The 25,754-nt window shown below is 59.1% G+C and overlaps 2 protein-coding genes across 4 annotated transcripts; one reads left to right on the top strand and one right to left on the bottom strand.

Annotated features, from left to right (window-relative positions):
- The first annotated feature begins 361 nt into the window (after positions 1-361).
- On the top strand, positions 362-16,687 carry ERCC2 (ERCC excision repair 2, TFIIH core complex helicase subunit). The gene is made up of 23 exons (XM_070771257.1): positions 362-518; positions 832-931; positions 2,682-2,759; positions 2,842-2,904; positions 3,083-3,196; positions 5,432-5,548; positions 5,631-5,747; positions 6,043-6,166; positions 6,256-6,352; positions 6,437-6,570; positions 6,678-6,846; positions 8,832-8,950; positions 11,253-11,322; positions 11,413-11,482; positions 11,576-11,677; positions 12,660-12,723; positions 13,227-13,348; positions 14,717-14,809; positions 14,907-14,979; positions 15,182-15,252; positions 15,345-15,488; positions 15,591-15,734; positions 16,107-16,687. The coding sequence occupies exons 1-23, from the start codon at positions 514-516 to the stop codon at positions 16,197-16,199; spliced, it is 2,283 nt and encodes a 760-aa protein (XP_070627358.1). The 5' UTR covers positions 362-513; the 3' UTR covers positions 16,200-16,687.
- KLC3 (kinesin light chain 3) lies at positions 16,314-24,923 on the bottom strand. 3 transcript variants are annotated; one of them, XM_019979975.2, is made up of 13 exons: positions 24,814-24,923; positions 20,800-21,065; positions 20,051-20,281; positions 19,711-19,780; positions 19,048-19,267; positions 18,572-18,659; positions 18,394-18,495; positions 17,957-18,130; positions 17,277-17,367; positions 17,162-17,202; positions 16,969-17,075; positions 16,770-16,833; positions 16,314-16,529 (listed from the first exon to the last, which is right to left on the bottom strand). In XM_019979975.2, the coding sequence occupies exons 2-13, from the start codon at positions 21,055-21,057 to the stop codon at positions 16,458-16,460; spliced, it is 1,518 nt and encodes a 505-aa protein (XP_019835534.2). In that variant the 5' UTR covers positions 21,058-21,065; positions 24,814-24,923; the 3' UTR covers positions 16,314-16,457. The 3 variants fall into 3 exon arrangements, with proteins under 3 accessions (XP_019835534.2, XP_070627360.1, XP_070627359.1); XM_070771259.1 differs by lacking the exon at positions 24,814-24,923 and adding an exon at positions 24,480-24,530; XM_070771258.1 differs by lacking the exon at positions 24,814-24,923 and adding an exon at positions 21,405-21,505.
- Between the last annotated feature and the right edge of the window lie 831 nt (positions 24,924-25,754).

Here is a 25,754-nt window from a genome sequence, read left to right as displayed (position 1 = left end):
CCTAGGTTCGACCCCTGGGTTGGGAAGATTCCCAGGTAAGTCCTCTATGATCCCCCAGGCTCTGACCCTCTCTGGGTTCTCCCATTCCAGACTTGGTTACTTTATTGAAGTTGGGGGGAAAGGGAGAAGTACCTCTTAAAACCAAGAATATAATAGAATAAAATTGAGAATGCATTCGCTGCTCAGGTAATCTGGACAGACGCGGGAAGACCGAATGCCAGCGGATGAGATCGATTCTCTCAGTTCTCTTCCATCAACGTTTCGTTCTGGGTACTCGGCGATCTTCCGCGATGCCTCCGGCACCGCCTCCCCTGGAACCCACCTCCCGCAATTGCCGTGCGCACGCGCACTGTGCCTTCTGACGTCGCTCCTGTCGGGGAGTGACGGGCAGGTTCAGCCAATGGCGTCGCGAAGAAGGTGGGGCAGCGCCTCGAGGATGCCCAGAGGAGCCTGTCTTTCCTGAATATTCATGAGGAAGGCGGGCCGACGTCGCTTCAAGCCGCGACCGGCGCCATGAAGTGAGAGGGGGGCCCTGGGTTCGCGGCTCGCGAGCGGGCGTGGGGGTCCGGAAGATGCGGGGACGCGTGGTCAGGCCTTGGGTCCCGGCGGAGCGAAGGGAGGCTGCCGCGCTGGGGTGGGGATAGCTGCGGGGAGGGCCAGCGAGGGAATGCCGAAGGGACCTGGAGGCTGCTAGAGAACTGGGGGGATGTGCGGGACGGACCAGCCGGCCGGTGCTCGGCGGCAACCGCTCTCGGCCCGGCGGCAGGGGAGTGTGGGGGCTGGAGAGGGGCTGAGGGGACGGAGGACTGATCCGGCAGCCCCCGCCTCCAGGCTCAACGTGGACGGGCTGCTGGTCTACTTCCCCTACGACTACATCTACCCGGAGCAGTTCTCGTACATGCTGGAGCTCAAACGCACGCTGGATGCCAAGGTGGGTGGGCCGGGCTCGCCGCTGCCCACCTGAGAGGTGGGGCTGACACACGCGCGTTTAAGACTGAGATTGCAGCGGTCCCCAACTTTTTTGGCACCAAAGACCAGTTTTGGAGAAGACAGTTTGCGGACGGAGGGATTCAAACTCATTTTTGTGCAGTTTATTTCTATTATTACATCGGGTCTATCAGATATTCGATCATCAGGCATTAGATCCTGGAGGTTGGGGACCCCTGGTCTAGAGTTTAGAAATCTGAGGTCCTTGTGATAGCCAGCGCTGCCAAACTTGGTATCTCAAATAATAGTAATTAAAAATAGCATCAGCTGACCTTTATCAAAGGCTGAACTGCTCCGTGGTTGGCTTAGGCATATAGAGACTCAGGAATTGGCTACCCACAGCAGTGTGTCCTTGGGTAAATCACTTAATCTCCCCTCTGCAGTCTTCACCTTGGTAAATAGCCATAGTAATAGTACCTACCTCAGGTGGGCTGCCATCTATGGTGTTGCACAGAGTCGGACACGACTGAAGCGACTTAGCAGTAGCAGGAGCTTAATATGGGGCTTCCCAGGTGGCTCAAATGGTAAAGAATCTACCTGCAATGCAAGAGGCCTGGCTTCGATCCCTGGGTGGGGAAGATCCCCTGGAGCAGAGAAAGGCAACCCACTCCAGTATTCTTGCCTGGAGAATTCCACGGACAGAGGAGCCAGGCAGGTTACAGTCCATGGGGCTGCAAAGAATTGGAAAGGACTGAATAACACTCTCATTACTTTCACTTTGATATTAATGAGGGCTGCAGGGGTTCATTCACTAAGGAAGGCGGAAGTTCTCAACTGGGGACTATTTTGACCCCCAGAGGACACTCAGCAAAGTGTGGAGACATTCCCAGTTGTCAGTACTAGTGGAGTAGGGGTTTAACTGGCCTCTAGTACGTAGAGGCCACATTTGCTGCCGCAGTGGGGGACAGACCCCACAGTCAAGTGTTACCGGCCTCCAAATGTCAAGAGAGTCGAGGTTGAGATACTCTGATGTAAGACACTTAGTAACAGTGCCAGGCACAGAGTTAAGTGCTGTGGGGGTGCTTGATAAAAGAGAGGGCTCGTGATGTGTCAGATAGAACTTCCCTGGTAGTGCAGACAGTAAAGAATCTGCCTGCAATGCAGGAGATCCCTGGGTTGGGAAGATCCCCTGGAGAAGGGCATGGCAACCCACTCCAGTATTCTTGCCTGGAGAACCCCATGGACAGAGGACCCTTGCGGGCTGTAGTCCTACAGTCATGGGGTCGCAAAGAAACATGACTGAAGGGACTTAGCATACATACATATCAGATATTGTACTAAATATTTAGCCCTCAGTTTGTCCCTAATCCTCATAGTCATGCGATGAAGAAGAGCTTATTAGACCCCCAACCCCTATTTTTTTTTTTTTTTGCTGCACTGCATGGCTTGCATGGTCATAGTTCCCTGACCAGGGTTTGAACCTGGGCCCTCGGTAGTGAAAGCTCGGAGTCTTCGCCACTGTAGGCCAATTTTTAGAGATACAGAGTCCTCAGAGGTTGAGAGGTCTTGCCTAAGACCACTCAACCAAAGTGGCAAAAGTGGGGTTCAAACCCACTGCCCCTGAGGCCTAGATTTCTAACTGCTATGTTGTCCTGTTATTCCAAGATGGTTTCATTCTTGGGGGAGGGTCCCAGAGTTTGTGTCCCTGGAGTTTTGAGCGCCTGTGTCATGTCCCTCCTGCCCACCACAAACAGGGTCATGGAGTCCTGGAGATGCCCTCAGGCACTGGGAAGACAGTGTCCCTGTTGGCCCTGATCATGGCGTACCAGCGGGTAAGTAACTCCCTGGGCCGGAGGAGGGGGCAAGAGGAGGAGGCTGGACGGGGGCCGAGGCTGAGCCCATGGTTGTCGGCAGGCGTATCCCCTGGAGGTGACTAAACTCATCTACTGCTCGAGGACTGTGCCTGAGATTGAAAAGGTGAGCCCTGGGCTATCCCGAGCCCCTCGCCCTCACTCTCCCATAACCCATCTGTCCCCCTGGTGGTTACCGTCAGCTTTGAGCCTGTGGGAAGCTGGGGAAGGGGCTAGAACCTGCCTGGACAGGGGCTTGGACTTTCATTGAGGCCAGTTCACCGCTCCCTCGTCATCTGTAATAGGTGATTGAAGAACTTCGAAAGTTACTCAGCTTCTATGAGAAACAGGAGGGCGAGAAGCTGCCATTTTTGGGGCTGGCTCTGAGCTCCCGGAAGAACCTGTGTATTCATCCCGAGGTGAGTGCTCATTCCTCCTCTCTCCCTAAGCGTCAGGGTTGAGGAAACTTCCATCCAACTGGGAGTTCTAGATCCCCACCCAGACCAGACCTCTCAGGGAGATGTGCAGGGGCCGCGCACAGAGTTCTCTTCTCACTCATCACGTGCCAACTCATCATTCATGGCTCAGGCACACCTCCTCCGGGGAGCCTTCCCACTTCCCCCAGCCTAGGAGAGGTGAAAAGGTAGCTCCTGGAGTCCGGCAGGCCTGCTTTCCTGATTCTGAAACGTACTAGCCATATACTCTTGCACAGGTGATTTCTGCTGTCCGGGCCTCAGTCCGCCTGTCTGTAAAATGGGGATAATTACCTGCTTCATACTGTTGTTGATAAGATTGGGCAAGGAGGTGGGGGCTGGGAAAAATGAGTGAAACAATCAAAAAGGACAGACTTATAGTTATAAAATGTGTAAGTCATGTAATGTAGAGTTGACACTTCAGATCTGTGGAATTGGGAACTGCAGATCAGGAGGGCCAACTGTGCTAGGTCACTTTATTTATTTATGTGTTTACTTGGCTGTGCTGGGTTTTAGTTGTAGCATGTGAGGTCTAATTCTCTGACTAGGAATCGAACCCAGGCCCCCTGCATTGGGAGCTAGGAGTCTTAGCCACTGGACCACCAGAGAAGTCCCTTGAGATGCTTGCTTTTAAGTAAGAATTTGACTTAGGACTTTAAATTAAGAGCCATAAATGAAGAGGCACCATGTAGTAAATCGCTGCATGGGTGTGTCCAGAACACATGCAAAGGGTGGTTCTGTCCCCCTTAGGATAGTAAGAAGTTGAGAATTAATGAGCTGGAGTAGGTTTTCTGGTAACATGGTAAGGGCATAAGCAGTATTATACTGTATTTCAGGGCGGTGTCTTAGTTGTCTCCAGAACTGTATAGTGACCTGGATAAGGCTGAAGGTTGCGCCAGATATTTCCATCTCGGTTTTTTCCCTCCACGTGCCTGCTGCCTTGGAAGGACTTACCAGCATAGCTGTAGTCTTCATCTGGACTGAAATGAGTTTTTCAAAGTAGATTTGCCATTAGCTCTCTGCTTCAGTCCTAGCGAAAGTTTTCAGAGTTTTAAAATACTTTTCTGTGGGAGCATCTATGACACATCTAACCTTGTGTGCCTCATGTGACATACTGGTACCTGTTTCTATTCATTGTGTTTTGGCTGCACCCCATGGCATGTGGGATCTTAGTTCCTCGACCAGGGATCAAACCTGCACCCCCTGTATTGGCAGCACAGAATCTTCACCACTGGATCACCACGGAAGTCCCTGTATTGCTTCTTAAAAGTAATAATAATAAAATGTAAAGAGAGAGAGAGAAGCAGCACAGTCTTTGCAGCTGATGAAATGGGAGAGGGAGGGGCCCACAGCCTGAGAGCCCTCACTTTGGGGAGAGAACGGTTTCGTTGGGAGGAAGGGCAGCCCTGGGCTGTGACGGTGCCGCCAACAGGGCCTTGGAGGGTTTGGAGCAGGGCAGGGCTAAGGAAGGTCTCAAACTGCGATCAGAACTTCCTCTGCTTCTCAGACCTTGCCAAGGTTTCTGGCTGTTGTAGCATTTTAAAAGATAAAGCGTAATCTACATGCTGAAGGTTCTTCAAGCCTTAATGTTAAAAAAAACCAAACTGAGGTATAATTGACATTGCACAAGGCTTAATGTTTTGTTCCTTTTATTATTTAGTTTTGGCCGTGTTGGGCTTTCACTGCTGCGCGCAGACTTTCTGTAGATGCAGCGAGCAGGGCCTGCTCTCGCTGCGGTGCGTGCTTCTCGTCGAGGTGGCTTCTCTCGTGGCGGAGCACAGGCGCTGGGCCCGTGGGCTCAGCAGTGGTGGCACACAGTCTTCGTTGCTCCGCTGCATGTGGGTTCTTCTTGGACCAGGGATCGAACCTGTGTTCCCTGCATTGGCAGGCAGATTCTTATCCACTACACCACCAGGGAAGTCCTAGGATTTAACATTTTAAAAAGAATAAGAGCCCAACAGTTGGGCCACTCTTGCATCCTTGCAGTAAGTTTGCAGGTGTCTTAACTGTTTAATCACGAAGCAGGTTCGGGACAAGTTTTCCACAAACGCCCGAGTCCCACCCTGGTCATCTCATAGGATGACCTCCCACCCCGCCAGCCATCAGGTGTTGAGCCCCAGGTTCCAGGCGTGCTCGGGCTTCTTGGCCTGTCCCAGTGCTCAGATGCTCCCCGGCCCGCAGGTGACGCCCCTGCGCTTTGGGAAGGACGTGGACGGGAAATGCCACAGCCTCACGGCATCGTACGTGCGGGCACAGTACCAGCGGGACTCCAGCCTGCCCCACTGCCGCTTCTACGAGGTACCTGCCGGGCAGCGGGGCGCAAGGGAGGGCGAGTTGTAATAGTCAAGCCCCCTGACCTCCAGCTACCCTCTCACCTCAGGAATTTGATGTCCACGGGCGCCAGGTGCCCCTCCCCACGGGCATCTACAACCTGGATGACCTGAAGGCTGTGGGACGGCGCCAGGGCTGGTGCCCATACTTCCTGGCCCGATACTCAGTGAGGAGGCACTGGGGCCACAGGCGGGTGGGAGGGTTACAGGCTGCCCACCATCTGTCTCTCTGCCTGCCTAGATCTCCCTGTTGGTCTGCCTGTATCTGTTCGTCAGTCTGTCTCTACCTGTTCACTTCTGTTTGTTCCTTGCCTCTGCCTGCATGTCTGTGTCCCTCCTTTTGCCTCACCTCTGCCAGCCTGGGAGGGACAGATGTGACCTGGTGGAGTCCACCAGGCGGCAGGGCCCTGGGGGTGGGCGCTGGCAGGCAGGCTGGGGTGACCCTGCCCCGCCGGCCCCCAGATCCTGCACGCCAACGTGGTGGTCTACAGCTACCACTACCTGCTGGACCCCAAGATTGCTGACCTGGTGTCCAAGGAGCTGGCCCGCAAGGCCGTGGTCGTCTTTGATGAGGCCCACAACATCGGTGAGCAGACAGCGGGGCAGGAGGCGAGGTGGCCCCTCCGCTGCTGCTGCGTCGGCTTGCCTGAGCCCAGCCCTCTCTCTGGCCCCCAGACAACGTCTGCATCGACTCCATGAGCGTCAACCTCACCCGCCGCACCCTGGATCGGTGCCAGGCCAACCTGGAGACCCTGCAGAAGACGGTGCTCAGGTGGGGGTCCCCCGGCCCATAGACCCTGGCGCCTGACCTGCCCCCCAAGTGGCCCAGCTCTTCCCACACCTCGACTCCCCTTAGAATCAAGGAGACGGACGAGCAGCGACTGCGAGAGGAGTACCGCCGCCTGGTGGAGGGGCTGCGGGAGGCCAGCGCTGCCCGGGAGACCGATGCCCACCTGGCCAACCCCGTGCTGCCTGACGAAGTGCTAAAGGGTGAGCCGTGCCCCCGCCTCGCCCCCCCCTTCCGCCCGCCCCCGCGCCCCCCTCGTCGCCCCACCCCGCGCCCCCGCTGGCACCCGGCTGAGCCCATCTCTCCGCAGAGGCGGTGCCTGGCTCCATCCGCACGGCCGAGCACTTCCTGGGCTTCCTGCGCCGCCTGTTGGAGTACGTCAAGTGGCGCCTGCGGGTGCAGCATGTGGTCCAGGAGAGCCCGCCCGCCTTCCTCAGTGGCCTGGCCCAGCGCGTCTGCATCCAGCGCAAGCCCCTCAGGTGCGGCCCCCACCCCACCCCACCCCACCCCACCCCACCCCCCGCCCCGGGCTGGGCGTGGGAGGGGTCCTGGCGGGGGTGGGGGGTGGGCGCCCGGGGTCGCCGTGTCACCGGTGTCAGTAGCCATGATCTGAGAACTGACCTCGGGAAGTGTGATGGAAGACTGTGCAGGGGTAGGGGGCGGGGCGAGACCCCAGGGCCCTGGCCAGTGCTCAGGGGTGTTCTCACACCTGGCGGGAGTGGCCCTGGAGAGGGTCTCCTGATGAGGGCCAGCGGGGTGGGAGCTGGGAGAAAATTCTGTGGGCCCCCCACTCCCTGTTTCCTCCCGCCAGGGCCTCTCATTGCTCCCCCAGCCCTTGGGCAGGAGCCAGCCCCTCGGTGCAGTCTGGAGGCAGGGCCAGTGATGAAGGGACTTAGCAGTGGGCGTGGAGCTTCCTCTGCTTTTCCTTTGCTGCTGTGCATCAGTCTTTGGTCTTCTCTGAACCTCAGTTTCCTCCTCTGTGCAAGGGGTAGAGGGTCAGCCCCTTTACCCCCAGGTTCCTGTGGTGGTTTAATGACAAAGCAGCGACCCCAGGAACCCACCCCGTCTAGAGCGCTGACGATGAGCCAAGCGCTTTGCAGTCCACGTCCGGGGAACTCAACACCGTGTCCCCGCCTCGTGCTGCCAGTGAGGACAATGTGTCCCGTGGAGGGGAAGCCACACGGCGTTGTGTGTGGTTGTGACCGGAAGCCCGGCCAGTGGGGCTCTGAGGCTCCTGGCTGCTCTGAGAGACTTGTGAGGACAGAGGAGATCTGAGTCACAGGGTCCGTGTTCTGAGGGCCTGCTCTGTGCTGGGGACACAGTAGTGCTGGAGACGGCCCTGGCCCTGCCCTCCTGGGCTCACAGTCCAGTTGGGGAGACAGACCCGTCCCAGACAGGGACAGTCCAGGGCTCGGGGTCACGGGGTGGAGTCCTGGGGGCTACAGGAACACAGAGGGGCTGTCTGATCGAGCCTCGGGGATAGAAAGGCAGACTGGAAGAAAGGATATACAGGAGACAGGTTTTATTCATTTTATTTCTTATTTTTCTTGGGCACACTGCCCGACATGTGACATCTAGTTCCCTGACCAAGGCTTGAACCTGGGCCCCCTGCACTGGGTGTTTTAACCACTGCCCGCCAGAAAAGTCCTAGGAGGCAGGTTTTAAACTTGACCGTCTCCCTGGCGCCAAAGCTGGGTGCTCCCGCTCCACGCACAGCCTGTCCCTGCCTGGAGCTGGGTGGCCTTGGGTGTGTGCCGTCGATAGAGCCTGTGTCGGGCTCGGTGAGGCTGTGTGAGGCCGTCGTCTGGGAGCGTGTGGAACTCTAATACTGTGTCACCAAGGACTGTGGCTGAGACCTTGTGGAGATCCGGGCGGGAGTGTGCGACCGTGTGGCTATGCAGGGCTCACGTGTTGACCGTGGGATGCTGGGGGTGGTCGTGGGTCGCCCCTTTTGATTGAGAACCTGTGTATGAGAGCGTTACCTCATGTGACAGGACTGTGTGACTCTGGAGTGTTAGTCGCTCAGTCATGTCTGACTCTGTGCAACCCCCTGGACTGTAGCCCACCAGGCTCCTCTGTCCATGGGATTCTCCAGGCGAGAATACTGGAATGGATTGCCATGCCCTTCTCCAGGGGATCTTCCCAACCTAGGAATTGAGCTTGGGTCTCCTGCCTTGCAGGCAGATTCCTTACTGTCTAAGAATTTGGGCAGTGACTCTGGGCTGTGAGATTATTGCTCTGTGTGCCCTCCTGTGGCTGCCCACCGCCCCGCGCCACCCCCCCCCCCCACCACCGTGGTGGGCAGTGGTACAAGGTAGGGACATAGAGTGACCCAGACCCTGACCTCCCGGAACTGCCAGGCAGCTGGGGAGACAGCGCGTGAGCACGTGCTCTGACGGTGACGAGGGGGCTGTCCAGCCTGCAGCCACCGCCTCCCTCACCTGCCCGCCCCCCACCCCACCAGGTTCTGCGCCGAGCGCCTCCGCTCCCTCCTGTACACCTTGGAGATCTCGGACCTCACTGACTTCTCCCCACTCACCCTCCTCGCTAACTTCGCCACTCTCGTCAGCACCTATGCCAAGGGTGAGCTCGCCTCTTCCTGCCTCTGCCAGCCCCCAGAAGCTGGAACTGGGATCCAGCAGGGCCTAGAGGGTCGCTGCTGGGACTTGGACAGGCTGGGCTCTGGAGTTTGGACTTTATTTATTTGTTTTAAAATTTATTAGCCGTGCCAGCTCTTAGTTGTGACATGCAGGATCTTTAGTTGCGGCATGTGGGATCTAGTTCCCTCACCAGGGATTGAACCCGGGTCCCCGGTGTTGGGAGTGCGGAGTTTTAGCCACTGGACCACCAGGGAAGTGCTCTGGGCCTTATTTTGAGGGCAGTGGGGAGCCACGAACAGCCCTTGAGTGAGCGAGCCTTGTGCTCAGGTGGGTATTTTCAAAGGCTCCCTCTGGCTGCAGATGGAGGTGGGTGGGCGTGGGCAGTGGCGTGAGACGAGGAGGGAGAGATTCTGCGGGGTCCGCTTACCCTGAGGGGTGGGTGAGGGGGTGGTCATTCTGCTCCCAGCGGCACTGGGGAGCCATCGCAGGTTCTGAACAGGGAGAGGCAGGGTCAGATTGCGCTTTAGAGGGTTCTCCTGGCAGAGGCTGGGCCAGGGCGGGAGGGGTGCTGGAGAGAGTTGTGGGAGGTGAAGAGGCCGGGACTTGGTGCCTGGTCTGTGGGGCCTTGGGGAGAGGACGCTCAGATTTCCAGCCTGCCGGGAGGGTACAGGGGAGCGTCCCGCCCCCCGCTCATCAGCTTTAAGCTGCCAAGGGCTCAGTCTCATCCCCGGGGATTACTCCTCTATCCAGCAAACTAGGTCAGCCTGTCTGATGGCCCGGCCTTGGCAGAAAGATAGCCCGTCCCCACCCTGGGGCCGATGGGCAGCAAGTGTCACTGGAATCTTCTTTCTGCCTCTGTCCCTCTGTCCATCCCATCCTCTCTCTCGGTCTGTCTGTCCTCTCTTCCCCACTTTTCCGTCTACCAACACCTCACATTCTTGTACCTGAATGTACAAGAACATTCAGAACAGCTTTCCCCATCTTCCCAACTGTCTTCCCCGTCACCCCTCTGTTCTTGGCTCAGGAGAGACGTCTCCTCCTCCTCCAGGAAGCCCCTCCGGCTCCGAGGCTGGGCCAGGCCCTCTCCTTTAGGCTCCCCTGTCCCAGCCTTCCTACTCAGAGTGGTCACTCTGGGGACAGCTCTGTGTCCCCATCCTTGGACTGTGAGTCCTGAGAGGGTGAGGCCAGGGCTGTCTCGATCACTGCTGTGTCCTAGTGCAGGGCTTGGCACAGAGGACATGATGATATTTTAAAAAAATCTTTGCTAAGTGAAATTGATTACGTGGATGCGTTTATTCATTTATTTGCTCAATAAATGGGCCTGGCCCAGCCCTGGGGAAACGGCAGGAACCATGAAAGACCTCATTCCTGACCTCCCAGAACTTAAATTCTAGCAGGGAAGACAGGTAGCAAAGATGTAAATGTGGGTAAGGAAGATAATTCAAGAAGGTGATAGTTTTCACAAGAAATGAACACGTCACTGTGTTGGAGCACGCACACAGCGTCTGCGGTGACCGGGGCGGCTTTCCTGAGGAGCTGACATTTGAGCTGGGTTCTGAATGACCAGGAGCCAGCCGCCTCAGGAAGCTTTCCATAGTGGGGCAAGTGCAAAGGCCCTGGGGTGGAATGACTCTGGTGGGATTGTTCTTTTGTGTGTGTGGCCCTGGTGGTTTTGAAAGTCAAGCAGGAAGCCCGTGAGCACAGAGGGAAGGAGGTCGGGGTGACAGGATCCCCCTGACAGTTCTGGACCCTGGGAGGGACATGGGGAGCCCTGGGGGCTTCTGAGCAGGGAGAGATGTGACCTGACTTGAGTTCGAGGATCCTCTGGCCTCTGTGAAGGGAGTGGGGATGAGGAGCGACTTCGGTGGGCCAGGCAGGGGGTGATGGCGGCCGGTCTGGGCGGGGCAGGGGAAGCGGTCAGAGGGCAGCTGGACTTTGGAGCAGAGCTGACTGGCCTCCTGACCGCTTAGACAGAAAGCTGATGGGAGAAGGCTGGAGGGGCGTGGTGGGTCCCCATGGGCCTTGGAGGGTGAGGGGTGAGCCTTTGGTGCCTGGCTCAGGGTCCTCTGTGAACATTCACACAGGTGTCGGCCCAAGGGAGGGGTGGGCAGGTTGGAGTGTATATTGGACTCAGGGGCCTGGGTTGTAGCTTTGGGCTTCTGATGGCTGGTGCCATTCACTGAGGAACGTGATGGGAGGGGGACGAGTGGAGGGAGAAGTGGGGGTCGTGGCTGAGTGGGTGGAGTCATGACTGGCCCTCAAGGAGTCATGCCCACCCCCTGTAGGTTTCACCATCATCATCGAGCCGTTCGATGACAGGACCCCGACCATTGCCAACCCCATCCTGCACTTCAGGTGAGATCCCACCCCAGGGAGGATATCAGCGGACCACAGGGGCCTGGCCCCCACAGCCTGGCCCTAACCACCCTGGTCTGCTCCCCACAGCTGCATGGACGCCTCACTGGCCATCAAACCTGTGTTTGAGCGCTTCCAGTCCGTCATCATCACATCTGGGGTGAGGACCCTCCCTTCTGGGCTCCAGCCCTCCTCGGGGGGCTCCTGATTCCTGCCCAGTCCTGTTGAGATCCCTCTGCTGTCCCCGCTGTAGACACTGTCCCCACTGGACATCTACCCCAAGATCCTGGACTTCCACCCTGTCACCATGGCAACCTTCACCATGACGTTGGCCCGGGTCTGCCTCTGCCCCATGGTGCGTGGGGGAAGTGGCCGGGAGGGTGGTGGGAGCGAGGGCCGCCCTTCCTCTCCACTGCTCAGGCAGCTGAGGGCACAGATTTTGGGTTCTGACGGGCCTGGGCTTGAGTTTGACTCCTCGAGCCTCAGTTTTCTCATCTGTGAAATGGGAACATCCCCCCTCTGATCTCCCAGGGTGGCTGAGGGGATTCAGTGAGACAGTGAGTGTGATAGGCTTTTGTGGCCCAGGGCCTGCTACTTGGTTAATGGGGCTTTACCTGGCCCGTCGTCTGGCAGTGACCTTGCTGAGTGACCCTGCCACTCGGCCTCGGTCCTCTTCTCTGTAAAATGAACCTCATAACATGGGCCTTCAGTCCTGGGCGTTTCTGAAGTTGCTGGGCAGATGTGTTTTAGAGTTGAGAATTTTCCAGACTTTAAACACTCCCAAGGGGTCTGAGCAAATCCCTCTAGTGAAAATCATATTTGAGCAAACATTCTGATGAGTCAGACCAAGGGAGATCCGTCAGCACACTGAACAGGCTCTGTGGGGGGCAACTCTTGCTACCAAATGAGTTTGTGCCAGACTTGAGCACCTGGAGTTCCTGAGTGTTTTGGCTTTCGGAGCTGCCCTTCAGGGCTTGTGGCTGGTAAGGACCCTCTGCCACACGGTGCTTCTGTGATTTTGCTGGTGGCGTGAGGGGCAGCTTCCTGGAACCGCCTGGCTGGAGGCTGGGGCAGACTAGAGGGTCCTTGCTAGTGAGACACACGGACAGACCTGGGGTCAGTTCCATCTCTGTTGTCTATCTGCCGGGTGACCTTGGGCAGGCGACTCGCCCTCTGTGAGCCTGAGGTGACTCGTCTGCACCCGCGGATGAGAGGGTAGCTGAGGGTTCACTCGGTGACACTGTATAAAAAGCACACAGCAGCGCCAGCCTGCAGCCTGCGGGCACACACGGGTGGCTGCTGCCCGTGTGCTCATCACGACCTCGTGCTCTCTCCAGATCATCGGACGTGGCAATGACCAGGTGGCCATCAGCTCCAAGTTTGAGACCCGGGAAGATATTGGTATGGTTCCCACAGGGGGTGGTTTTTGTGGGTTCCAAGAGGGGAGGTGGGTCGGTCAGCATGAGCCGGGTCATGGATGCCGTAACAAATCAAAGTGGCTTCACACAGAGGTTACTTCTTGCCTACGCTACGTGCCGTTGTGTGTTGGTGGGGGCCTGCCATGAATCTCTCCCTTCTGGGAACCTCTGCCATCGGACACATCACTGCGCTGGCCAGATGGGACGGGAGGTTGTGTACTGGTGGGTTGTGTACTGGCTCGTAAAGCTCCTCACCTGGAAGTGACACAGCCCTTTCTTCACTGGCCGTGGCAGGTCACATGGCCACACCTAACTTTGGTGGGTCAAGGGGCAGTCCTCCCATGAGTCTGGAAGGAGAATTGGGATGCGTGTGAACAGCTGGCAGTGGGGTTTCTAGGAACCCCAGGTTTCAGACAAGAAAGCTCTGATGGGGAGTGGGGAGGAGAACCCAGGCCAGGAGACGGTCTGACCTCTGACCCCTCATAGCGGTGATCCGGAACTATGGAAATCTCCTGCTGGAGATGTCCGCCGTGGTCCCTGACGGCATCGTGGCCTTCTTCACCAGCTACCAATACATGGAGAGCACTGTGGCCTCCTGGTACGAGCAGGTACGCCCGCCTCCGGCCCCACGCTCGGACCGGAGCTCTTGGCTCGTTCCTGTTGGCTTCTTTCCTCTTGTTTTAAATGGTGACGTGTATTGTAAGTGACAAGACAGTGTATAAAACACAGAGAACAGTTTAAAGAACTGTGTTCACTGTGCCCCCAAATCCAGGTTAAGAACTAGGACATCACTGGCCTCACTGTGCCCCTTCCTCAGAGGCGTGCCCCTCAGGAGGGCTGACCACACCCCACCTGAGGGGTTCCTGCTTCCCTCTGTGCTCTTTTGGGGGGGTTACCCCCAGCTGTCCCTCCAGCTCCTACGGCGTGGTGTGGAGACCCTGGGTAGCAGGTGTGACTGTAGTGGGGTGCTGTGCCGTTAGAGGAAGGTTCCGGAGAATTAAGGCTGAACAGAGACTGGGGCGAAGAGCCTGGAGGAGTCCCTTCTGGGGAGTGTGTGGGCGAGGTCATGGGGCATTCTGGAGATGGGGCTCACCACAGCTGGGCACTGGGCCCCTGATAGGATATGATTCTGAACCATGAGCCCCGCTCTCAGGTAAGTTAGAGCAAGCGCTGCTTTGGGGTGAGACAAGTGAACGCGGCTAATGTGAGCACCAGGGAGTGTGTGGGAACGTCATGCACGAGGACGAGACCTCGTCCTCAGGCTCTTTCTGCACAGTGTCAGCCTCTTGCGCCCCACGTCCTCAGTGTCTTTTGTGTCCTAGTTAAGAAACCTCTGTCTACCCTAGGGTCACAAAGATGGTCTCCTGTGTTTCCGTCTAGAAGTTTTGTAGTCTTAAGTTTCACAGCTAAGCTCTGTGAGGTACCGCAGGTTCATCTTTGTGTAGGCTGTAAGTCGAGGTTCGTTTTTTTCCCATTTGGAAATCTGTTGCTCCAGACCCATTTACTGAAGAGCTCCCCCCAGCACACTGAGTGGCACAGTGACAGGTCGCTGTGTTGGGGGCTGTTCTGGGCCCTCTGTGTTGTCTCTCTGGTCTGTCACGCATCTGTCCTTGATCAGAACCATGAGTCTATTTATGTGTCAAATGTGAACGCTCAAGGCAGCCTCTGATTGGCTCTGCCTGGCCTACATCAGCCTCCCCGCCAATCACAAGCTGGGGGTGGAGCATCCTGATTGGTCACCCGGGCCACGTGCCTGCCCACTTGTCCAAAAGATGGGGATTGGTTCCCTCCTGGGATCACGGGGTTTTCCCAAGAAGTGAGGCTGGACCCTGCCACCACCCTCCCCCAGTCCCCAGGGGACAGAGGTGGCCTGTCGCAGGGTAGTCGGTGGCAGAGCTGAGTTTAAGCCGGACACCCCCGTCCTTGAACCCACCGTCCACCGCCCACATCCCTACCTCCCCGTGTCCTCCCCGAAGGGCATCCTGGAGAACATCCAGAGGAACAAGCTGCTCTTCATCGAGACCCAGGATGGGGCTGAGACCAGCGTCGCCCTAGAGAAGTACCAGGAGGTGGATACTGTGGGGACAAGGGGAGTCTGGGCAGAGAGGGGCCGGAGGCCGCACAGCTCCTTGGTGACGCGTCTGTGTCCTGGCCTTCCCTCCCCAGGCCTGCGAGAACGGCCGCGGGGCCATCCTGCTCTCGGTGGCCCGAGGCAAGGTGTCCGAGGGAATCGACTTTGGTGAGTGGACTCGGCCCTCCCTGCCCCTGTGTGGCCATTTCTGTTCCCCTAGGGGACCTCACCCACCACCTTGCACACACACACGGGCCTCCCCTTCCCTCCATCCCTGGGTGCCCAGCAGGGCCCTTGGGGACCCCCTCCGACGGCAAGAGCTCCTGGGCCCCGCGCAGTCAGCCCGCCCTCGCTCCCCCTCGCCCTACAGTGCACCACTACGGGCGGGCCGTCATCATGTTCGGGGTGCCCTACGTGTACACCCAGAGCCGCATTCTCAAGGTGAGCCTCGCCGGGGGCGGGCGGACGGACGTGAAGGCCTCCCCTGCGGCTAGTGCGAGGAAGGGCCCTGGCCCCCATCTCTGCACCCACAGGCACGGCTGGAATACCTTCGGGACCAGTTCCAGATTCGTGAGAATGACTTTCTCACCTTTGATGCCATGCGCCATGCTGCCCAGTGTGTGGGTCGGGCCATCAGGGGCAAGACGGACTATGGCCTGATGGTCTTTGCCGACAAGGTGGGGCGGGTTCAGGGCCCCTGCCAGCCGGAGGGGGAGGGCCAGGCTGCGGGTGCCTGGGCTCCCCCACCAGGGTCCTGACACCCCCACCACCACCACCAGCGGTTTGCTCGGGCTGACAAGCGGGGGAAGCTACCCCGGTGGATCCAGGAGCACCTCACGGACGCCAACCTCAACCTGACCGTCGACGAGGGGGTCCAAGTCGCCAAGTACTTCCTGAGGCAGATGGCACAGCCCTTCCACCGGGTGAGCTCTCTTCCAGGAAGACCCCTGGGCTTTCTCCCTGAGCCCCTGCCCCAGCCAGGGAGGTTTGTGTGCGTGCCACCCCGTGCCTGGCAGCTCGGGGAGAGCTGAGGGCTCCTGATGCCAGTGTGTCCCCAGCAGTGCCCCGAGCTCCTCGTAGGGGCTATGGAAGGCCAGCCCTCTCTGGCTCAGACCTGGCGCTCTTCCACCTCTCTCCCTGGGCCCGTCTTCTGTTCACAGGGATGGGATGCCCCGAGTTAACTGGGCATTTCAATTTCAAGCATCCTGTCCTGGGCCCCCGGGTGGCACCTTGTGTCACTACCGAGCCCTGTAGGGGAATGTGGGCTAGCTGACACCCCCTCTCCTCACTCCCAGGAGGACCAGCTGGGCCTGTCCCTGCTCAGCCTGGAGCAGCTGGAGTCAGAGGAGACGCTGCGGAGGATCGAGCAGATTGCCCAGCAGCTATAGTGCCAGGTGGGGCCGTGACGCCTGAGTCTTAGCCGGCCTTGGTCCCGGTGCTCAGAGGGGCCTCCGGGAGGGGCCTGGAGGTCCCCATAGGACACCTCAGGCAGACCTTCTAGCTGCCAGATCTACAGCCTTTAATCTCAGGAGCGGAGCTCAGGGAGCCCCAAGCCGAGGGGAGCCATCAGGGAGAGGAGAGGACTCCCTCCCCTTGCCCACCCTTCCCGCTCCTCCTGAAAGCGCAGCCACGTGGTCCTGTCGCCTCTAGCGGGGGCCCAGGTCCTGGGTGCTGGTGCTGAGGGTCCGCGAGGCCTCGCTCAGGTGCTGCCTGGGGAACTGGGGACAGGCACGGGGCGGGTGAGGGCGGGACACGGGGCTGCCCCAGCCCAGCGGGGCTATGCCGCCGGCCTGCTTGTCTGCCCATCTTCCTGTCCCTACCCCACTCCAACCCCTCCATCCCCCTGCATCTACCCAAATAAAACCCATTGTGCTCATGTCTGGGGGTCCATTCCAGTGCCAGCCTGACCATCCCCCTGGCCTCTGGGCCTGTCCCACCCGATCCAGGGGTCCCCTCACCTGGTTCTCGGGTGCTCTCGAGCCATCTGTGTTCAGCATGCTGAGCGACATGGCCCTCTTCATCCTGCCCAGAACGGGGCGCGGCAGTGAGTCTGGCTCCCACCCTGAGAAACTCGGGCACCGGGCCTGACTGTGTGTCGCAGGGGAGGCGGGAGCCACATGTGGTCCTCGAGCAGGATGGGGAGAGGGGTGGACTCACCCGGCTGCCCCCGCCGCTCCCTCGCCTCGGAGCCGGGAGACCAGCTTCTCGCTTCCGCGCCGGATGGACTCCCGGAGCTTAGAGAAGGAGCTGCTCCGACGAAGGGTCTGGGGAGGGCGCCAGGGACACCAGTCAGCCTCCCCTGCCACCTGGGTCCCCCTTCCCCCGGGAGCCCGCACAAAGCCCTCCTCACCTGTTGCTGTGTGTCACTGGTGGTGCCTGTGTTGGGGGCTCCTGGGGACAGATGGGGACATTGTGGAGGGGGGCGCTGAGCAGCCCCTGGGGCAGGGGAGGGGCCAGGGGCTCACCAAGCGGGGCGGGCAGGGCCTCCCTGTGGAGGATCTCTTTGTACAGCTCTTCCGCCTGCTGGTACTTGTTCTGCTTCAGGTAGGCTGAGGCCTGCGGGGAGGGCATGGCCTGGGTGATCCTGGCTCATCTAGGCGCCGCACCCGGCACCTCCTTCCTGGCCCCCCCCAGGAAGCAGCCCGGCCTCACCCCACACTCCAGGCCCCTGGCCGACCGCAGAGTGGGCTTGGAGCCTGAGCCCACTGCTTCCCACAGGGCAGGTGACCTGCTGGCTCTGAGCAGGGGCCTGCTCCCCAGTCCATCTTGAGCTGGTGACAGCCCTCTCTGTGCCTCAGTTTCCTCATCTGCACAATGGGGCAGTGGGAGCACCTCCCTCACAGGGCCCTTGAGGAAACAGTCCAGGGAAAGTCCTGAGAAGTGGGCCTGGCTCAACAAACACTCTCTGCTCCCGGCCAGTGTCTCTGGCCGTCTTTCTGCCCGGAGCTGTTCTCTGGCCCCCACCAACCTGCCGGTTTCCCGACCCTTCCACGTCCTCTGAGCTGGGGAGCCTCACTGGTGTAGAAGCCCAGCCCCATGGGGCACCCTCAAGTGCTGGGCAGAGATAGGGCCCCTGTTCTCTGCAGGGCAAGGCTCCGTCAAACGATGGGTGCCCGCCTGGTGCTGCGCCCCCAGGTGCCCTCACCAGGTTGTTCTTGGTCTTGGCCACGTTGGGGTCGTGGGGTCCGCCCAGGGCCTCATAAATGCTCAGGGCCCGGGCGTAGTGCCGCTCCACCTCCTCGAACTTGCCCTGGTTCTGGCAGAGCAGGGCCAGGTTGTTGAGCTGCTTGGCCACATCTGGGTGGTCGGCGCCCAGGACCTAGGGGTCATGGGGTCACAAGTCATCTGGGGTCATCTGGGGCTGGCGGGCCACGTGTTGCCAGCAGCCGTCATGACGAGGCTCATGACTTGGTAGCTGGAGTCAAGGGTGGTGAGTCAGGGGACTGGGAACTCTAGGTTCAAATTGTTTCTAGGTTCACATCACATGGGAAGGGCACAAAAGGTCCGGGGTCACAAGAACAAATCAGGGTCACGCAAAAGCCACAGAGTCAGAGGAGAAGGGCCACGTGGGACGGGGAGTACCTTCTCCCGGATCTCCAGGGCACGCTGGCACAGGGGCTCTGCCTCCCGGTAACGCCCGCGCTTCCCATAGAGGACGGCCAGGTTGTTGAGGGTGGCAGCCACCTGGGGGGTGGAGAGGGGGTCAGGGGAGGGCCGCCCAGCCCCCAGCCCTCCACCCTCCCTCACGGCCCCGACTCACCGCAGGGTGCTCGGGGCCCAGCGTCTGCTCCCGAATCTGCAGGGCGTCATGGAGCAGGTCTGTGGCCTCTTTGTACTTGTTCTGGTCTCTGTGGAGCAGCCCCGGGGGGAGGCGGTTAGGCCGGAGTCGGGGCTCTGGGCTGGGCTGACGCTGGCAGGCCAGGTCCTGGCTGAACTGAGCATGGGTGGCGTCCCCCGGGGGTCCCTTCTGGGTGTCCCCACCCCTCCCAGATCTAGCACAGGGTCCCTGCATGCCCAGGTGGCTGCCAAGCCTCTGCTGCCCAGGCCTCCACCCCACTCTGTTCGGGGTCTCTTGCCCATGCCGACTCCTCTCTGCCTGGGTCTCCCTCGTCTCCCCAGATCTCCGTCCCCTTCCGCCCCACCCCTGCAGGTACCCTGTGCTGTAGAGCAGGACACCAGGGCCCCCCACTTCTGCCCAACGTCCCCCCTCTGCCCTCCAGCGGTGGCGGCCCCCACCGGTACACCAGCGCCAGGATGTTGAGCATGGTGGCCACGTCGGGGTGGCAGTGGCCCGAGCTCCGCTCCAGGTCCTCCAGGGCCTGGCGGCACAGCGGCACGGCCACCTCGTAGCGGCCCTGGCCCGCGTACTGGATCACCAGGTTGTGCAGGGTCCGGAGGCGGGCTGGGATCTCGTAGCCACCCTGCTGGGCCGCCGCGGCCCCCGCCGCCTCAGGACCTGGGGGTGTGTGCGGGGCACCGAGTCACTGCAGGCCTCCTGTTCCCCCCAGCCCACACACCAGGGGACACATGTCCCCCCCAAAGCCACTGCTGCCTCGCTGGCCCCTGGGACTGCGGGCCCCTGCGCTGACTCCCAAGATGGGAATCCCAGGCATCTCATGGCCTATAGGAGGAGGCCTGGCCTGTGGGATGGGATGCATGGGAGCCGCCTGGTTCCTGGAGCTGTGGTCACCATTGCAGGCCTGGTTTCCAGCTTTTCCAGCCTCACCTGCCCCATTACCAACCCCCCACCCCCGCCACACACACATAGCCACCTGCTTCACCCTCCTGACACCCGGCCCTGGCCTGCCCCATCCTCCCCAGAGACCTCAGGGTCCAGCGACTCAGATGCCCCCTCCCCAGCCTTGGCCTCCCGTCCTCCTTGGCTGAGCCTGCACCTACCTCTCCGCTCCTCCTCCTCACTGGGGAATAGGGAGGCCAGGCTGTCCCGGCGAGGGGGGGACTCGGGCTGCTGCAGAGGAGGAAAGTGGGGTGTCACGGGGCTTGGGAGTCTGATTCCGAGACGGGGGTCCTGAACCCCAGGGCTTGAGGGAGGTGGTGGGCAGGGGTCTCCTGAGGGCTTGGGAGCATCTGGGCGTGGGGTGGGCTTCTAAGTAAGTTCCAGTGGGTCTGAGATTTGTGGCGGGTTCTTCAGAGGTTCCAGGGAACCTTTGAAGGTGGGGGTTCTGCAGAGGGTCAGGGGGTCCTTTGGGGGGCCCCCGTCTCGCCAGCCGGGCCGCACCTGGCTCTCCGCGGGCGGGTCGTACTGCCGTAGCTGCCCCAGGAACTCCAGGTGGCTCTTCTCCTCCTCCAGCTGGGCCACGGCCTCCTCGCTGGCCCGCAGCCGCCGCTGCGTCTCCTCCAGCTCCTCCCGCAGCCACGCGTTCTCCTGGGCCAGCCGCCGGGCCTGCGCTCGCAGGCGCTGCTTCTCCGCCTCCAGCGCGCCCACATGTGCCGACAGCGCCAGCAGCACCTGCCAGGGGTGGGGGGGCGGCAAGTCGGAGGCCTGGCCCCCACCCTGCCAGATGGCCCTGACCCAGCCCAGGGCCTCAAATCGAGCCAGAGCACCCCCTTCTCCCCAGGGTGCCCAGATTACAGGCAGCCCTCTGATGTGGCTCCAGGGATGCTCGGCGAGTCCCGGGGCCACACCTCGATCCTGCCGGGGGGACCCCTCCCTCCCATCTCACCCAGACACACAGATCACACACAGGGACATGTCATATCCCACCTGGGCAACCCCCAAGTCTGCCCAGGACCCACCCTTCTATGGAAGGACCCCACCTGGTTCAGGAGTCTGCCACACAGAAGGAACCCCCCCAACAACTGCAGGCTAGGGATCCCATCTCAGGACTAGAGGCTCCCTGTCCCGGGCCAGGTGCCCCTAGATCCCCCTTTGCCCAGACCACTCCCCAGCACACCTGGCCCCTCACCCCTGGGCGACCCCCCAGGCCTGAGCCATGCCCCTGCAGACAGTGCGCCCCTCATACCTACCTGGGCCTCGCCCAGCCCCAGCTCGATGGCCTCCAGCGAGTGGCTCACCACCTGCTGCTTCTCTTCCAGCAGCTCCAGGCCAGCCGCCGGGCCCTGGGCCGCCAGGGCCTCCGCCAGGTGCCCGGCCAGGCCCCGGTGCTCTGCCCGCAGGGCCTCCAGCCCCTTCACCACCTGTCGCGTCTGCCGCACCAGCTCCTCGGGGCTTGGGCGCTCCAGGCCGAGCCCCAAGCCTCCCGGGGCCGCTACCTGCACGGACATGGCTGCTCCTGGAGGTGACCGGGACCGGGGTGGGGGGTTGGTGGTCACTGCCGGGGCCAGGCAAGCCCACCCCTCAGCCTCCGCGTCGCTGGGCCACATGTCCCCTCCCAGCCATCGCCCCATCCGCCCATCCAGGCCAGCCCTCTGCCTCCATGCTTTGCTCACTGCAGCCGGCAACCTGTCCCACACCCATCCTGGTGAGCCCACAGCTGGAAACTTTCTGGTCTCCTTTGCCTGTCCTCAGTCCCGGGGCCTGGCCCCGAGGACAACTCCCAAACCTTCCCGTGTAGAACTAACCCAGGCGGCCAAGCAGCCATCCCATGGCCGCCCACCTGCCCTCAGCTCACCTGGTCAGCCCTCCTGACCCCAAGGACCCTGGATCCCCTGGCCCGGCCGGTCCGGCTGTGTGACCTGGACCGGAGGTGCCCTCCCCTGCTGGGCGTGTGGGGCGGGACGTGTGGAGGCGGCAGCCTCTCCGTGAGCTCACTCTCAGGGTGTTTTTGTTGGGAACCAGTCAGACCACTGGGAGTGGGGTGGGGCAGAGGAGAGGGCCACGGGGCTGGGGTGCAGGAAACCGAGGAGGCCTGGGGACTGGGGAGGTCAGGGAGGGTCCCCACGTGTGGCGATTCCTGGGGACCCGAGGAGCTGACAGACCAGAGGAAACTGGCTCCACCCTCCACTGCAGGCAGGCCCGGCCAGCCCAAGGCGTGCTGGGACACACGTGTGGAAGGCATGGCCCAGGGGTGTCACACAGGCTGTGTGACAGCTGAGCGTCTGAGTCCTAGATGCTAATGGGTGGGGGGTAGGGTCTCACACGTGGGACCCTCGCATGGGGTTGTATGGGAGTGACAAGGTCAACGAGTCTGGGGATGATGTCTCTGGGACACACACACACACTCCCCTCTTAGAAACAGACCTCAGCACACGCACACCCTCCTGTCTTAAAACCACACTATACACATTCTCCTCTCGAATATATGACACATACTCTTCGTTATTTCAAATATAACACAAGACACACTCTCAGAAATATGCCTCTACACACACTCCATCTCAGAAATACAACAGTACACATTCTCCTTTCAGAAATACAACACACACAGTTTCTTTTAAAAATACAACTCAACACACCCACTCACATCCGTGTTTTCTTTTCAAAATACAACCTAGTACAATGCACTAACTCAGACACACACACACATATATTCTTCTTCCAGAAACAGCATATGTAGGGACTTCCTGGTGGCTAAGACTCCGTTCTCCCAATGCAGGGGGCCTGGGTTCAATCCCTGGTCAGGGAACTAGATCTCGCATGCTGCAACTAATGAACCCGGGTGCTGCAATGGAGACCCGGCACAGCCAAACAAATAAAGAAGCATTAAAAAAAAAAAAAAAAGGAAAATAAGCAACACACATACACTCCCCTCTGAAAAACACAAGCCAACACACAGGTACATTTTCCTTTCAGAAATAAAAGCCATGGGCTTCCCTGGAGGCTCAGTGGTAAATAATTCATCTGAGAATGCAGGAGACACAGATTCAATTCCTGGTCTGGGAAGATCCCATATGCCGCAGAGCAAAAAGCCAGTGTACCACGACTACTGAGCGTGTGCTCTAGAGCCGGGGAACTGAGACTATAGAACCCAAGCGCCTAGAGCCTGTACTCTGCAACAGGAGAACCCACCTCAACGAGAAGCCCACGCAACAGGGAAGATCCAGCACAGCCAAAAACAAACAAAACGATGAAAGAAATAAAACGCCAGACAGAAAACAAACGTATGGGTTACCAAAGGGGGCAGAGGGTGGGGAGGGATAAATTAGGGGTTAACATATACATATGTAAAATCAATAACCAACAAGAATCTACTGTATAGCTCAGGGAACTATACTCAATATATTATAATAACTTCCAGTGGAAAACAATGTGAAAAATAAAGATAAAATACAACCAAATCACTGCTATACACCTGAAACTTAACACAACGCTGTGAATCAATAAAAATTCAAAAAATAAAAGCCAACACACAAATAAAACATCTCCTCCCTCACCCCTCTTCACTTGCGAAAAGGTAACCAAATCCCAAGTCACTCCCATGCGGACTGTCTCCTTGAACGTTTGCGCCCATGACACATGCCCTCTCCCACACCCCCGCATCCTGCCAGCAGCCAGCCCTCCATCCCACGCCTCCCTCCCTTGCCGGCTTCCAGGACTCGCAGTGGACCTGTCATCATTCGTCCTCGCTTCCTCCACCGCCCCTGCCCAGCCACACACACTAGAGTTTCATACACGAATGTGCAAATGACCCGATGCTGGCTCTTACACCTTCACAAGCGGGTGCCCACGGCACAGACGGCGGTGGAGACACACGGAGTTCCATGTTCTCATGCACAGACTTGCAGGCTGACTTCACTCCAGCCGTGGCATCCCCGAAAGCAGCCCAGTGCTTTTTGCACCTGCACACATGCTCACAATCACATCCACTCAGACACAGAGCAAGGACAGGTGTGTAACCCCAGGGGTTTTACACACAGCAGGCTCTCCACCACGAATCTCCTTCTTTCCCCATGTATGTGTGTTCACACACGTCGATCTCCATGTACGCTGTACATGTGTATGCGTATATCACATCAGACTTATTAACAGCTTCACACCTTACACGCAAGTCCTATAAACGATCAAACTCACAACCACGCCAGTTCATTAAGTCATCTTGACAACCACGACCCTTATTCACGTATACAACCTCCTACAACATCAAGCACAACCTCAAACAGCTGAGTCGACTGTTCTAGACATGGCCTCAGAGTACCGCTCACAGCGACACGCACACCTCGACCACAGCCATGCATCACTCGGACTGTGTCCTTGACACACCTCCCACACTCACACGTCCCCCACACTCACACGTCCTCCAAACGGCACACTTCCTTCACCTGCTCAGCCCCGTGTGCACAAGCACACAGCTGACCACGATAATCACAGTCACACTCCACACATCCATCCCGTACCCCACAGAACACACTTCCCTGCCATTCCCCCACAGTCTTACCATCAGAGAGACAACCACGGCCATGCAATTTCTTGGTCACATACCTAATCCTATAAAAGTTCAACTCTCTGCCAAACACACACACACACACACACACACACAGCATTACAGACTCACCATCAGAGGTCGCCCACATTGTCACACCACTGAAAGTTTCACATCATTCACACGGTCCTTTGGTGCCCTCGCAGGGCTAAACGGACAGGCCATCTCCTGTACCAACCTGTACTCACATCTGTACGCACCGTTTGACACCATCACACACATCTGAGCTTTTTACACCATCTCTCGTGCACACTCACGCCCAATATCCACGCACATATACACTTGCAGCGAGAGTGTATGGCCCGCTCCCCAAACCACACAACTTACCCCTGGCCGGCCGGCTGAGCCCCGCGCACCCCGGTTTCACAGCCCGCTAGCTTGCCAGCCGGCCGGGCCGTCACAAGGGCCCCCTCCCTCTCCCAGGCCCCGCCCCGTCCTCGCGCCTGTTTACCTGCGCCCCGAGAGAGAGGGCGCGGCCCCAGCGGGGCCTCCAGACCCGGGAGAGCCCTAGGACGGGACAGGGGGGGTCCAGGGACCCCAAGGCCCGTCCCCGTCTCCAGGCCAGAGGTCCCAGGGGTGTGCCAGGCCCAGCTCACACCCCCTGCCCCCTCCTCCATCCTCTTGGCTCCCGGGACTCCCACCCCGCACTCCCGGCGCCCACCTGACCGCGAACGGCTCCAAGTCCCGCTTCTCCGCGCTGCGCACTCACGCCCGCCGCCCGCGGCTGCGCCCGGAGTCTCCGGCGGCTCCGGCGGCTCCTCCGGGGGGCGGGTCGGCCTGGAGCCCCGCCCCACAGGTGAGACCGGCCCCGCCCACCGCTCCTGGAAAGTTAAGCCCAGCCGCCCCAGCGCTGCGGGAATAGCAGAGCCGTGTGCGCGCATTTAGCCGGTAGTCTCTGCGGCACGTCGAATCCGAGATGATTGCAGGCGCTCAGAAAATGCGAGTCTCCGCGAAACTAGAATCTTGGAAACTCGGAATCTTAGAAACTTTGCATCCCAGACGGATGGCCTTCTTGCAAAGCCAGCCTCCGGCCCTTTGCCTCGGCTGTGCGCCCGCTTTGGAAATCCCTCCAAACAGATCTCAACGTTTGTCCTTTTTCAAAGGCCGTTTCCTCCGAGAGGCCTTCCTTGCCGCTTCTAAAATACACCCTTCCCACCGAAAGACAACCTCATTTATCTGCTTGATTTCGTTAATAAAATTTTTCAGGACCTAAAATTATGTAACATTATAATTACTATGTTATGTTACATCGTGCTGCGATTCATGGGGTCGCAAAGAGTTGGACACGACTGAGCGACTGGTCTGATCTGATCTGATGTTACATCACGTTATTAGCTAGGCTAAAAATCTGGCTCTGAGTTCACATCCTATTTCACCATTTATTGGCTGTGCAGGCTTTGGACAGTAACTTAACCTCTCTGTCTCCGTTTCCCTGATCTGTAATAGATTAGTCAAAAGCTGCAAGGACTGAATGCCTTAATATATGGATTGGACGCATTTAGCAAATATTAGCTGCTGATTTTGTGGTGTTATATTATTGGTTTGGCTTTCCAAGTGGCACAAAAAACAAAACAAAACAAAAAAAAACCTGCCTATGCAGGA

This window comes from Bos indicus, chromosome 18 (genome assembly GCF_029378745.1).
Source record: "Bos indicus isolate NIAB-ARS_2022 breed Sahiwal x Tharparkar chromosome 18, NIAB-ARS_B.indTharparkar_mat_pri_1.0, whole genome shotgun sequence".
NCBI lineage: Eukaryota > Metazoa > Chordata > Mammalia > Artiodactyla > Bovidae > Bos > Bos indicus.
This window is presented reverse-complemented; position numbering and strand designations above follow the sequence as displayed.